This window comes from Lonchura striata, chromosome 3, assembly GCF_050655825.1.
Source record: "Lonchura striata isolate lonStrDom1 chromosome 3, ASM5065582v1, whole genome shotgun sequence".
In the NCBI taxonomy this organism is placed as follows: Eukaryota; Metazoa; Chordata; class Aves; order Passeriformes; family Estrildidae; genus Lonchura; species Lonchura striata.
Window position 1 is genome coordinate 2,431,955 of NC_140705.1, and position 15,076 is coordinate 2,447,030.

Below are 15,076 nucleotides of genomic sequence, written 5' to 3' on the forward strand. Positions count from 1 at the left end.
CAGCCATTCTTTCATGAGACTTTCAGGTTTACTTCACACACAAATCCCAGCCCTGCAGCAGATCTAGCAATTACTGGTTTTTCCGGGGTGGATTTCATCATTCCATTTCAGGCTAACATGGTTTTGACAAATAACAAGCCATTGCAAGGTTTCTAGGAGCTATAAAATGCCCTTTTCAATTGCCACTTGAGCCTGCACAGAACCTCAGGGCTGGTGGGAGCCCATATTAAACAAATGCCCTTTCCTTGCACTACAGAAATTCCTATATTCAGGAACCCTAAACTACTGAAAAGGGAACATTAAGCAGCAAATACTCCCACACCAGGGAGCCCCATCCATCATGTCTGAAATCTGTCTTGCACAACCCACTCAGCAGAAGGGGAAGCTGCATCCATTTTTTAACAGAACCATGTAGTTCCCTTAAAAAGAAGGAGCAAGATCCTCTTTTGGAGGATGATTTGCATATCTTGGAGCTGGGGAATGTTAAGAGGCCTGAAGCACAGCCTTGCTCTCAGGAGTCTGTTCAGGAGCCTCACCACAGCCCAAGCAGCTTTTGTAATGAGTTGTGAAGAGCAGCTCTGGAACCAGGGAAATCCCAGAATGGTTTGGGTAGGGAGGAACCTTAAATCTCATCCAGTGCCACCCCACAGGCAGGGACACCTTTCACTATCCCAGGTTACTCCAAGCCCTGTCCAGCCTGGCCTTGGACACTGCCAGGGATCCAGGGGCAGCCACAGCTCCTCTGGGGATTCTATTCCAGGGCCTCCCCACCCTCACAGGGAAGAATTTGTCCCCAGTATCCCATCTAACCTGCCCTGTGCCAATGGGAAGCTATTCCCCCTTGTCCTGGTACTCCACCCCTTGTCCAAAGTCCCTCTCCAGCTTTTCCTGGAATCCCCTTACAAGTGCTGAAAGGTCACTCCAGAGCCTGCTCAGCTGAACAATCAGCCTGAAGAATCCCTGGATATGGACAATCAAAGCTATTTCACTTCCCTGAGCATGGATAGCTCTGAAATTAGGACTCCTGTTTGAATGTAATTGGATGTTATTTGTTAGGGAAGAAGAAAAAAAAGGCCCTTTCTGTCCTTTTTCCAGATTTCTGCCGGACCTGTCCAAGGTAAAGGGAATGCAATAGAAACCAGCTCACTTTTCCCAAGTGGTGATGCCACATTCCCTACAGAGCATCCTCCCTCCCAGCAGCTTTGGGGAGTGCAGGGAGAGCTGCAATCCAGCCCCTTCAGAGGCTGACACAAGGGACAGGCTCTCACACAAAGGCTCAGCTCCAGAGTTTAGGTGGAAACCCAAACTTCAGTGTAATCTGAATAACTGGTGAGCCCCTGGTTCCCTGCACTCTGAACTCAGGATTGGTTTCATGCTGGTGAATTGAAGCCAAGTTTCACCAGTCTTAGGTTTAATGGGATCAAATAAATATGTAAATTTCCCACACAATTAAATATACATGCCAAGATGGAGCTGCAGCCAAGCATATTTTGTAATTAAAACCCTCCAAGTAGTGTGCTGGGCAGGCTCCTCACAGAAATGGTGTGAAATGGTGGCAGTGGGTGTTGTGGGCTGGCTGAGGGATTTGTTACATGGGTCTCAGTTCTGCACTTCATATTTGGCTCAACTAAAGGATGCTTCCTCCTTCTACACTCCAATGAAAAGTCACTCAATATTCCAGTTTCCAAAGGGCAGTAATGCCTGCTTGCAAAAAGCCACTGTCACCTTTGATCCAAGGACACATTTGTGCTGATTGGATTGTCAAAATATATTTTAAGCTCATGTCTGTCAGAATATGGGTCACCATTTGTAATATGGGTATATTTGGATTTGACTTATGGTGTTAATAAATCATTAATAGATGTTGCGGGGATAAGTAATCCACATTTTAGATGGCTACAAGCAATCCATTAACCTGCTGGGCTCCTGCAGCCTGTAGGAATTAACCATTTATGGAAATTGTTGGAATACAAATAAACCTTTTCACTGCTTCTTTACCATGACTGGAAACTGATCCTTAATGGGAAGGGTATTTCTAATAGAAGGTGCATTTGGGGAAGGAGAAAGACAACTCCTGGTTACTAACTCCTGGATTCTCTGGATCTTTCCATGGTTCTGGAGCACTAATTCGAACTGCTTTGCCTAAACCTTCCTCATATCACTGGTGGTGTCTGGTTGCTTCACTCGTGGCAGAGATCCCTTTTGTCTTGTGGGATGGGATTTTCTTGCAAAGGACAACTCACCTGAGCACAGTTTTTGCCTGCTCACAGTCACAGAATCATGGAATGGTTTGGGTGGGAAGGAATCTTAAAGCTCATCCCACTCCAATCCTGATGCCTTCCATTATCCCAGGTTGCTGCAGCCTGGCCTTGGACACTTCCAGGGATCCAGGGACAGCCACAGCTTCTCTGGGAATTCCAGCCCAGCCCCTCCCCACCCTCCCAAACCAGGAGATCTCACCCAAATCTCCCCTTTCCCAGTGGGAAGCCATTCCCTGTATCCTGTCCCTCCACCCCTTATCCCAAGTCCCTCTCCAGCTCTCCTGGAGTCCCTTTAGGCTCTGGAAGGGGCTCTGAGGTCTCTTCTCCAGGCTGAACAGCTCTCAGCCAGCCAGTGGGGCTTTTTTCAGTTCACATTAGTTTATAGAGTGAATTTATCTCTCAAAAATGCACCTTTCCTAGCTCTCCAGTTGACAGAATGTGCTTTAAATGATGACAGTCAACTATAAATTCCAGCCACAAGGCATCTTAAGGACAAATACCTTTAGTTCTGAGGCTGCACCTCTAGTCCTGAGGGCAGTTTGGGTCCTTCAAGACAAGAAGGACATTGAGGGGCTGGAGTGTGTCCAGGGAAGGGAACGGAGCTGGGGAAGGGGCTGGAGCACCAGGAGGGGCTGAGGGAGCTGGAAAGGGGCTCAGCCTGGAGAAAAGGAGGATCAGGGGGGACCTTGTGGCTCTGCACAACTCCTGACAGGAGGGGACAGTCGGGGTGGGGTCAGGCTCTGCTCCCAGGAACAGGGACAGGATGGGAGGAAACAGCCTGGAGTAGCACCAGAGGAGGCTTAGGCTGGATATTGGGAACAACTCCTTCACGGAAAGGAAGGTGGAGGAATCCCCACTCGAGGCCAACCACAGCAGTGACGCTGGCTGACAGCTCAACTCGACGACCTTAAAGACCTTTTCCAACCACAACAACTCTGCCATTCCACGCCTTTCCAGAGGCTGCTGAGCTGGAATTTGGCCACATGAGCAGGAACCCCCCCACCCAGGGCCGTGCCCTGCAAGGACTCACGTCGGGCATGATCTCGATCTTCTCGTAGCGGCGCTTGTAGGGCAGCGTGAGCACCTCGGCGCGGCGGTAGGACATGGCCGGGGGCTGGCAGTCGATCATCAGGTCCGTGCGGTGGGACTGCGTGGGAGGGGGCTGCGTGTACTGCTCGGGGCACACCACGTGCAGGGGCTGCAACACAGCACGGTGCAACTCCCATCAGCACTGCTAGGAACTGCGCCGGGAGCTGGAGGCGCCTGCAGCGGCGACCCGCCCGGAATTCGTGTCTTATCGCCACTTTGATACCATCCTTGCCACGAGGGGAGAAAAAGTAAAAATGTGAAATGGGTTTTTCTCCCACATCCTTGCCAGGTAAGCTGGAAGGAAATGGTAACAGTGGTGGAGACTGTCCCAGGTGTCAACATGTGGGGCTGCAGAAATCTCAGCTATCAAATAATCAAAAACAGCTCCTGGAGTTTTCCAGCAATATGTTAACAAAGCATCAACAGGCTGATTGCCACTGCAGGGTTTAAGGAAGCCAAAGGAGAAGCCAGTGGTTCTGCAAGCTGCCCTGGAGACAGCACAACACATCAGCAGCAACATGAAGGAGATGTTTATGCAAAGGCAGGCAGTGGCAGCTCCATCAGTTTGCAGTGACAAGCCAGGCTGCAGAACAATGAGATAAAGTGATGCAGGCACTGTTAGAAGGTTTGGAAGAATGTGTATTTCAGAGTTCAGCAAGACAGAACATAGGGAAGTACTCATCCAGAAAAAAATCTGGTTATTATTTTAATTATGTCATGAGTCAGAAAGCAAATTTAAGTAGAAACAAATGGGATGGGCCACTAAAGCACAAAGAGTCGAGAGGGAATAGCAGATACTACAAGAACCCCTTTTTTCTTAGACCTCTCCTAATGCAGAAACTCAATGCTGTGTTCTCTTCATGGAGAAAAGGATCTGGGTGTTGTATCCATTTTTTTTTTAATGCAACATTTGCTCACAAGTCATTTATTTAATTTAAGCTGTGTGAAGAAATGTAAGAACAGGCAGCAGAAAATTCATTACCTGGACTTCTTTGAGTAATTTAGACACCTGAATAAAGTTGAGTCTCGTGTCAATGGGACAGTAAACACATTTCATTGCCAAGGGCTGGTAGGGAGCCAGGGCATCCAGGTAAGAGAAATCAGGTTCTGGAAAGAGAAATGTTGAAAACACTCAAAGCCTGTTAACAACAAAAATGGCCCAATTCCTCTCTAATTCCAGTTTAGTCAAAGCTGTTGCTCCAGGTTAATTCTGTTACAGATTTCTCTTCCCTTCCTCCTCCCCCCACCCATTATTTTCAATTAATTTGATGAAAATTACGCCCACAATTAGTCTTACATTAATCAAGCAACAGAGCAATACTATTTCATTTGAACACATTATTGCATGATTTTTAGAACAAATTTAATCAAGACAAAACCATCATCTCTTATTTTTAATCAGATCCTGTAAAAGAAGGCAAAGCGTAGACATTTTGAGTCTTGTAAGGTGATTCAAATGGCAAGCTGGCTCTCACTAAGACAAAAATGCAGCATAAAGATGATATCTAAATATATAAATATATACATATTTATTATTTTGAATCTAAGAGCCAGGTTTAGATTGGTGGGCAACCAAGGGTTCTTTTATTACTAGATTAGAGGTTTGCCAGGAAAAAGTCAGGCACTGAATGGGCTTTTACTCCCAGAGAGAGTAATAAAATATTGAGAATACTACAGAAAAAGATTTTTTTTTTGGTGAATGACTAATGTAGATCTCAGGTGACACAGTATAGGATACAGAACCTCTTGATTTGGGGGTCACCAACTGATGGTATGGAAAAGATTAGGCTATCTGTATCTCCCTGGTAATTGTGGGATAAATGGGATAAAGGGAATGCTGGAAAAAAGGAACTGGTATGAATTTGATAAGTACAGAATGTGGCAAGAGAGGGGATGCAGGAAAGTCTCATCTGCTGGATTATCCTGAACCACAGGGCCTCAAAGGACACCAGGCAGAGCAAAGTGCAGCTCAAGCCTGGCTGGAACACAGCAGGAAGAATTCTCTGGGACCTGCTTTACTTGAAAGGATGAACTTAAAGGAACTGAAATTCAAAGCCTCCAGTCCAGATTTAAAAAACCAGTCTAGGATGTTTTGACATGGCAGCAGAGCAGAGCACTGGGTGGATTTCTCATGCAGACAGCAAGAAAAAATCTCCTTCGAACCTTAGCAGAGGAAGTTCAGCACCGGTGTGACATCCAACAAAAACACAAGTTAATTGCTCATCTAAAAATCTAAAAAATCTCCAAATCTGCTGCTGGCTAAGCAGCACTGAGCACCACGTGGGGATATTTACCCTGAGAGAACAGAACATAGCACCAGGCAATGATACAAATGTTAGGAACTGTCAAAGGGATAATTTCCCCAAGTTTAAAGCAATTGTCAGTGTAGCTGCCTGGGAACATTACAGTGAGAAATATTAACAAAAAATGAATGTTGTACAAGGACGTGTACATGAAGCCATGAATCCACCAACATGAAGTAAAATTACACTGGGCAAAAAGCCATGTTATTAAAAGCAGATGTGGTGGTGGCAATGAAACAAAGCCTAAAAATATAAATGTAAAAAATGGCATTTTATGTCAGTCAAGTTTAATAGCAATGAATAGAAATAAAAATAGGAATACTGAGAAAGCTGGTAGTTGAAGAATGATCAGTTAGGGTTAAATGACAAGGCATTTTAAAAGTCATTGGGGAAAACAGAAAGCTTAACTCAGGCAGAGGTTCTCTGCTAGAGATGCGCCGTGAAATTGTAAAAATTAAGTTTAAAAAGTTACCAGAAGGGAGGTTTTCCATCCCATCTGGGGTTGTGGAGGACACAGAGATTTGAGGCAGCATTTCTGAATCAGCAGGTTCAGAGAATGTACAGACATGGAGTTCTGGTCTAGGAATACCATATAAAACCCAGTCCAAAGCCTCTCTGAACTCCTAACAAGGACAGGAGAGCCTTGGAAAAGGGAGAAATTCTAGGGAAGGAATCCTAACACAGGAGATTTAGAATGTTAAAAACACAACCTGAGCTGGGCTCACTGGGAACTCACGTGACACACAGGAGCTGCTGTTTTGAAACCACCCAAAATCCCAAAGTCACCTGTCTGGAGGCAGCAAGTGATTGTCAAGGACACATATTGACTTTTCCTGACAGAATTACAGGTCTTTAGCTTTTCCCCCAAGACTCCTGATTTACTGCTGCGTGACACTGAGTTATAAAACCTTCCACTGTACAGCATTGACGTGCATGAGCTGGTTTTAACATCTCCCAGGGAGCTGGTTTTTAAAGGAGATTTCTTTCTACCGTGTCTTCTCCTAGAATTTCTTTGTGGCTCAGTGGTATTCAATATTTTTAATCGATAATCTCTTCAATACTGCTCCAGCAGTGATGTCTGCAGGTGACACCAGCCAGCAGGGCAGCACCACAGTTCCCTCACAGCCAGATCCTGGCTGCTGGCTGCTTTAATTTATATTCTTGTCATTGTGTTTTTACATCACAGATTGGAAAGTTGGAGACTGGCTGGTTCCTGTGGACTGAACAAGCAGTGTTCATTAACAATGCAGGATGGTTTGGAGTTTAAAGGTTCTAATTACCAGAAACCAGGAGGTTTTCACAGGAAAAGCTACAACATCACCTTCTCTTACACACTGCTCCAATGGACTGGGGTTCTTTCAGATCCACAGGAGATTTTAGCTTAAAACAGAAAAGTAATTAAATAATGGAAATCAGTGGCATCAGTGGAGGTGCTTCAGATTTTCACTGGTACTAAGAACAATTTCTTCTTTAATTAAGAGATAATTAAGATAATTTAATCTGCTAGGAGTTTCTATAGACACAGAATCATTTAGGCTGGGAAAAAAATCTCTAAGGTCATCAAGTCCAACTGCCAAACCCAGCACTCAAGCCTGTGTTTTGTTCCAGCTGAGAGAACCGTAAGGAAATAGGCCTAGGACTAGACATTCATAAGGCAGTAGGACTTATGGATAGTCCATAAAAGCCACGGATAGACAGAATTTAGGAAAAAAACCACCACAAGCATCTGGAATCACTGTGCACTCCAAGGTCACCCAACTAGAGCAGCTCTCAACTGGAGTTGCACTAAGTACAAACTGGGAATGAATCTCCAAGACCATGACCTGCTGCACCCCCAGGTTGTCAGGAGTGACATTTCCGTGCCTTAACAACCTGCGGGGGCCAGGCTCTGACAGAAGTGCTCGATTGCCTCAGCTCACTGAAGGATTGGGATCTCACACAGAAAGGTCAATTGCCTCTCCTTACAGGAGACAGAGAGGAAGAGCTCCTGCCATTAAAGGCCAGTTCCTGACACCCTGGGCAGCACATTCACAGCGTGATTAATGCCACTGCTTCCCTGGGGATTCATGGAACACACACCCCAGCAAAGCTCTGCAAACTCCGGCTTGATTGAAGTTCTGACTGGAGTAGAATTCACTATTTTCAGCCAATGCATATCCACCTTGCAGTTTTACCCAATTACTGGAATTAGGGCACGGCTCCTGAACTGCCTCAAAGGGCAGCAGGGATGGGCCCTGCAGCAGATGTACCTTTAGTGCTGTGGTACCTTGCACCATTTCCCAGCACACAAACAGTCTGGATTTAAGTTCCCTGCAGGAACTCCCTTGTATCTCCCCTCCCATTGAATGGGGTTAATTATACACTAAAAATATCCCCAAATTGGCTTAACGGTATCGTGATACTGTCACACTTTTTGGTGACAATATTGTAGAAGAGTCAAAGGGACTTGCTTGTCACTAGCCTCAAGTCTACAGTTAAAAAAAGAAAGCAGAAGGAACCCTTTCCCAGCCCTATTTTCTTCAGGTTTTGTGCTTTCCAGCAGCTTTCCTATTCACTAAAAATTGGAGGAAAATAAAGTTAGCAGTGGGACTCCATCCCACTCTTGCTGTGGAGTAGGTTTGATTTGTTCCTCAGAATTCTCCTCCCTAGTTCTAATTACTTTGTCCAAAAATCCACACCTTTTTTATCCGGCTAAGTTATATAAAGCATATCTCCCATTATCCCAGAGCTCCTTAGACAGAAAATCAGGAGTAAGGACCTAAAGGATTATTCTTTGCCTTCTCAGATCAGGACAATGGCCACTGCAGGGCTCTGTCTGGGTGACACTTCAGGTACAAACACACCTGCACAGAACCTCAGCCCCAGGGAAGGCCCTGAAGGATTTTTAATCAGGGTCAGCACTAGAAGCAGATGGAGAGAAGTGGAGGAACTTCAAAGACCTGTTGAGCACTGAGAAAGGAAACAGCAGCCCTGGGGAATGAGCTGTACCTTCAGCTACAAATGTGTCAGCCAAAACCCATCTGAACAAAGCTCAGCCCAAAGGCAGGAACAGCTCAGATCCCTGTGCCAGGTCTGTGTGGGGTGCACACTTCTGGGACAGCAAAGAGGACAGAAACCTCTTCAGAAGCACTGAAAGATGAAAAGGCAAGAAGGGATGAGGAGAGATTTGTGGTTCCACTGGAATATGGAGAAGTGTTTCTCCTTTCTGACCAGCATCCATTAGGTCTTGCCTGGGTTTAACTTGCAGCCAGCTGCTTTTAATTCAAAAATTAATTTCCTGCAGGCATTTTACTGCTGTGCATAACAAAGATTTTGCTCAGACGTGGCAGGAATGGACTCTGCATGGCAAAGGTTGACTCTGCAGAGCTACACTGAATTAAATGGCACAATAATTACATTTGTCCCTGCAGCCAGTCCTGGGGCCTTCATTTAGATAAGCTCCTACTGAAGTGAGAAACTTCTGTCCCAGAACAAATGAGCAAAGCCCCGAGGATGTGGCCACACTTAACCAGAATGCACAAACTGTTAATCTGACAATGATATCAGCATTTTACTTACCTGTGAATATAACAGTGTTCAAGCTGGATTTTCCCCACAGCTCCATGAAATGCACCACATCCCCAAATCTGAGAGAGGGATGCCCAGTGAACACAACACAGGGCTGCTTGAAGTCATTGCTGAAGTCTCCATGGATGCTGGGATAATGCTTCAATTTGTTTGTCTGAATGAGCTGAAAGAAAAACAAAAATCCAGACAGTGCAACTTTTCATGCCTCTGTGCTTGCGTGTGTTTATTTACATGAGATTATAAATGTTCTACCATTTATTCCTAACTCATCAGATAGTCCCTTCCTGTATACCCCTTAGATTTTTCCAACAAATTCAGTCATGACTGTCATAAATGTTATGAAAAGGAAGTCGGAGCATGGGGCCAGGGGCCTCCACGTCCCTGCTCTCACTTCTTTGGTACCAGCAGGATGGTGACTGGGAGGAAATTCTGCAAACACTCCCTGCTTCGACTTCCCTGGAGTGAGCAGAGTGCTCAACTGCCAAATTCACAATAAGCTCCTTTTTTCCTATTTGCCATGTCTGCAAAGAGCTCTGGGCTCATGTTTAACCTGCTTTTCTTGCATCACAGCAGTAGCAGGCACTTTTGCCTTCAGCAGAATGTTGCTGAGCTTCCCTGGTCTAAAGGCTTCACACAAAGTTGAACCTGCTGAAAAAGAACAGACTGACTTTCCCTTCCTTAACTGTATCTGAAACCAGCAATAAACATGAACTAAGAGCAATAAGATGTTTTGCAGACACAGTGCAATCAGCTCTGCAGGTGGAACAGATTTCTTTACTAAGATGGAGAAGTTTGTTTATCAAGGCACTTTTCAAAGAGTTTTGCTTTATTTCTCCTGCCACTGTTTTCTAATCTGCAAAACAAGGTGCAACTTAAAAAGAAATTTAACAACCAGGCTGTGAAGCACTTTCATGCAATATTTTGCAAGCTTTTCCTTGGCAGGTATATGCTTCCATCTCCAGCATGGAAATAACTGTAAATACAGTTTAAAAAGCAAGGAATTTAACACACAGAATCACAGCTGAACAGATGAGAGTAAAACCACGGAGATAAAAGAGTGTGAGGGAGGGAAGGGGGCTTCCTTTGTCAGCCAGTTTTAAAAGGGGGTTGGGCTGTTCAACAAATCATAGAATCCTAGAATGGTTTGGGTTACAAAAGAACCTTAAAGCTCATCCTGTTCCACCTCCATTCCATGGGCAGGGACACCTTCCACTATCCCAGGTTATTCCAAGCCTCATCCAGCCTGGCCTTGGACACTTCAGGGATCCAGAGGCAGCCACAGCTTCTCTGGAAATCTGTGCCATGGCCTCCCTACCCTTACAGGGAAGATCTTCTCCCTAATATTTGATCTAAACCTTCTTCACTTCAGCTTAAAGCCATTTCCCCATGTCCTGGGTTATTTTTTACCATGGCTGATCTAAGGTGCCTGCATGGAAATGAAGAGAAATGGAGAATTCTCAGCAACTTGTGCATCAAAAAACACATCAGAATCCAAGGTTATTACACAATCCTGTAGATGCACATGGATCATTTCCACATGGATCCTTGAATCATGGAAGAAGTAGAAACTGGACTACATTTTCTGCAGTTTACAAGTAATAGCTAATTCCTATTTAATCTTCAAGACCGAAATTGGAAAAAAACCACCCAATAACTGCTCTGGCAGTTGATAGGCACTGAATCTCAAAAACATTCCTGCAATTATACTGGTAAAGATTTCTGATTAACACATCTGGAGTGCAGGGTTTAGAATCTAAACTTAGCTTCAGTAATAAAAACTGCAGTTTAGCAGACAATGGGTAAAACAAATTTGAATCATAAAATACTGACATTTAAATGAACTTGCAGGAAATGGCCTCAAAAAGCTTTTTTCTGTTTGTTTATTTTTTGAGGGAAGCCAAAAGTCTCAAAACTGAAATTACAGAAGCAGTTTCAACAGGGTGAACTGGAAGAGGAGGATGATTTCTACTTCAAACATTAAATGGAATATGTGACATTCCAGGGGAAAACTTTTCCAGGGGCAGGCAGATAGGTCAGGGGAAGACATTTCTACAGCCAGCATTGATCTAAGACACTCCTGAAAATCAGAAACTGTTGTTGCAGCATCTTCTTTCACAGGTTCCTTCAAATTATATTTATTGGCATGCAGCACTCAGAGTTTTGGAAAGATGTGAGAGCAGCACTGGATGTGGCAAGCAGTGAGCAGCTCATTTCCCTGCCATACCTCCACAAATGTCCACTGCTCAGCAACATAAAAGCTGTATTTTCTTCAAAGCCTTATGGAAACTTCAAATCCCCTCCTATTGCTTTGTAAAGAGACACAGGAGCTCTAATCCAGTTTTCAGGAGCTCGTTGGTGACGATTCTTTTTTCATCTTTCCTTTTTATCATGCCAGATCTTTTCTGCTAAGTCTGGTGATGCTTCAGAGCTCAGCTCACAATTCCTGACTCTTACAGGTGGACAGAGCAGGGGTGAAAGGCTACAAACACAAATTTAGAGACATTCTGCTCACTCCAGGGAGAAAGCAGCTGGTGGATTTAATGTCTACAGTAAAGTCTCTTCTAATCACCCCATCAAAAATATACGGAGCTGAACTTGCAAAACAGGTCCAACAAAATTTCCCAACTCATTAAGGGGACTGAGTTTGCAATGATTTGTGCAGGTTTTTTGCATCTCCAGATGAGGTGGGGTGTGTAAACTTTGCTGTGCCATGGTCAGACCTCCAGCTGGGCCAAACCCAGTGCCTGGCATTGAGCCGGCCAACATTTCCACAGTGGGCCTGGTTTCTGGAAAGCACAAGCAGCATTCAGAGCTTTTTTTTTACAGAAAGAACCACTATTGAGTGAAAGCTTAAGAGATAGGGGCTGGTAAAGTACTGAATCAAGAGTGAGAGTTGCGTTTTTCTGAAATCCCAAACGGTTCTGTGCTTCCCTTTAAAGCTGTAGACTTGATTTACAGGGTCAGCAACTGCTGCTATAAACAGGATAAATCTCCAGAGCCTTTGTGTACCCTTTGTTGAAGTGAGCCAAAATACACTGATATTTACTCTGTGTGTGCTCTGTATCCAGAATTTGGAACAGATGTGGCTCCTATCAGGGAATGAGAGATGTGTTTATTACTTCACCTCCCTCACTCCATCAGATCAACACTAACAGGGGCCTAATTTTATCACAGAATATCCAGAGTTGGAAGGGACCCCCATGGATCACTGAGCCCAACTCCTATATGATAATATTTATTATAAAACAAACTGTAATACTCCACAATTACGTGGTTCCAGGTATTTATTTAAATGTGCTATGCAGGAACTGGTAAATGGAGGAGAGAATCAAAGACGAAGAAGACAAATGCTGGTTTTTAAGACCACAAAATCAATATTACTCCTACCCTGGCTCTTTTTTGAGTCAGAAAAAAGAGTTTTTGCAGCCATTTCTCTTAGATCTTGCTAGCAGAATCCTTAATAAGAGCACAGTAAATCCAAATTCTCCCTCCACTGGCAAATACTGATCAATACAAATTACCTCCCAAATTTTATTGTTGCAGACATTTAGAGGAGTCTGGATTCACTTATCTTAGAGCCTGAAATTGTCCATGTAAAGATTGAACGGAGAGGAACAATTCAGCTACAACAATTGAGCCATTCCTTTATAAACACAAAGCCTCCACCTCCACAGAAGGGACGGGGCAGAGTGCACAGAGTGTACAATTCATGGATCCTGTTAAAATGATCAAGGAGACCCCTAATTGCTCATCTGGGGCTGTGCTGGGATGGGATATTCCCATAGGAATTTGGTAAGACACCACACATTGGTTCTGGGACACCAGAATAACAAATCTAAGTGAAACAAATTACTGGTTTGTGCTCCACAGTATTTCAGCAAGGCACTGTGGAGCTTCAGTCTGAGCCTGTTTAGACAGTTGATCCTTGGATAAAATGGACACAGGGGCTTGGCAGTGAAAGCCACCAGCCTGTACTGACAAATATTTGGGATCTCCAGTTTTTGACTGTGCAGTCAGAGCAGCTCTTCCCTCAGAAACACCTTTAACAAGAAGCTCTTTTAGTCAGTGCACCACTAAAAAGCTGCAGGAGAGACTTCAAGAGGAACCTGGACACTCCATTTTTATTAACTTTATCAGGAACTGATGTTCAAATCCATCCCTACAAATCTGAAGCACTTCAGCTCACATTCCTGGCTCCTAACTGAGGGAAAGTATTCCCTCTTCCCTCAGAGTGGATGTTAGGAAGCAAACTGCCACCACAAGAACTATGCCAGGACTGTGTAGGAAGAGGTAAGACGAACATCTACTGCTCCATTAAAGTGGAATTAAACAAGGAGGGAGAAATGTTTTAGGTTCTCTGCAGAGCTGAACATGTGTCTGGTTTTATTCAGCAGAGCAGAACAAGGAATGAGTTCAAAACACGCAACATAAATCATAAAACAAAAATTTCCATGCAGAGAGAATGCAAAAGCTTCAAACAACTGAGTGTAGAGAGTGAGGAGAAATAAAAACAGTAATTGTAGAGACAATGAAAATGCTTTTATTTACCCCCTTGTGACAATAATAAAGGCATAGTTAAGTGAAATGCCAAATACAATCACAGCTGATTAAAGGAAGGAATTATTCTGTTCTACTACACATCAGGCAATGCTGGAACTCATTGCTGCAAGGGACAACATCGAGGATTTGGGGAATTTTTGCCTTCTTTGTTTTTAAATCTTGCTGTTTATACAACTAACAGGAACATCAAATTTCAGGACCAGCAGCATGCTGGGCTGGGCTTGCTCTGTGGATAATTAGAAGCTTATTTCCTGGCCTGTCCCTCTCTGATGTATCATGCCAGGCATGTTATTAATGCTTCCTAAGAAGTAAGAGGCATGTCTGAGTAATTCCCTATTTTCCTCCAACAACTGAGCAGTTAAGCACATCTTTTCATGATGGGCAATTTCAGCACAGGTTACATTGCACAAGCCTAGCATTACTTTGAAAAAAGCCAAGCAATTCTCCACTAACAACCTCTCCGATAGAAACCATCATTCACTGTCTGCTTCAGATACTCATTAAAAATCCCCTGAAGTGCCAGTAAGCAAAGCTCCTGACTGGGGAGGGGGGTTGTGGAGGCCCAGGATTGTGCTGGGAAGAGGTTTTCTGGATGTTTCACACTGTGTGAGTGAAATACAGTGTCGGGTGTGAGATTTTGGAGATTTAACAAGGGACCCAAGGTACGTGCTGAGCGCTGGGGCCCTGGCACGGACATCCCACGGGATGTTCCATCCTGCACCTGGAACAGACACATTCCTCCCTCTGTGCAGGGAAGCTGAGCTGGGATCCACTGCTGGGAGGCCTTTCCTACGTAATTACCCTGATCTACACATGAAGCACAGAGCAGTTCTTGCAGAGCTGTTCCAACAATTTAGCAAAATCTCGCAATCAACAGGCTCCCCAGAGAATACAAAATGTCCCAGGAATTAGAGGATAGAGTTATCACTCTGTAAACACAAAGACCCATTGTATAAGATGGGTTAATTAATCCAGTCTTTGACATGTTTGGCTTCTCATTTTTGCATGGGTTTTCACTTAAATCTGCTAGTTCCAGTGAATACGGGAAATCAGAATATGGGCTGTCAGTGAATCCAATGACACTGTGGATCCACAAGGACATCCCAGAAAGCAGAGATGGAGGGCTAGACAGAAAGCACAGCCACAGCAAGGCTGCAGAGCCTCATAATCAGAGAATTTGGAGTTGATTTATCAGTGGGAATTAATCTTTTGGTAATAAAATAAGTGGTGAACAGGTGGCTTGCCCTGCAGTCCACATTATTCTTGGTAACAGATTATACATAATTCACTGCACAT

The 15,076-nt window shown here is 44.2% G+C and overlaps 1 protein-coding gene across 3 annotated transcripts in view; it reads right to left on the reverse strand.

Annotated features, from left to right (window-relative positions):
- The window catches only part of INTS9 (integrator complex subunit 9), a 59,477-nt gene that overhangs the window by 10,388 nt on the left and 34,013 nt on the right, over positions 1-15,076 (reverse strand). For all 3 annotated transcript variants that reach the window (XR_013339767.2, XM_021541328.3, XM_085574350.1), the window contains exons 12-14: positions 9,212-9,383; positions 4,333-4,457; positions 3,292-3,459 (exon numbers count right to left, since the gene is read on the reverse strand). Coding sequence is in view for 2 of the 3 variants with exons in the window: in XM_021541328.3 (XP_021397003.1) it covers positions 3,292-3,459; positions 4,333-4,457; positions 9,212-9,383 (465 nt within the window). In the remaining variant the exon portion in view is untranslated. The remainder of the gene's footprint in view (positions 1-3,291; positions 3,460-4,332; positions 4,458-9,211; positions 9,384-15,076) is intronic.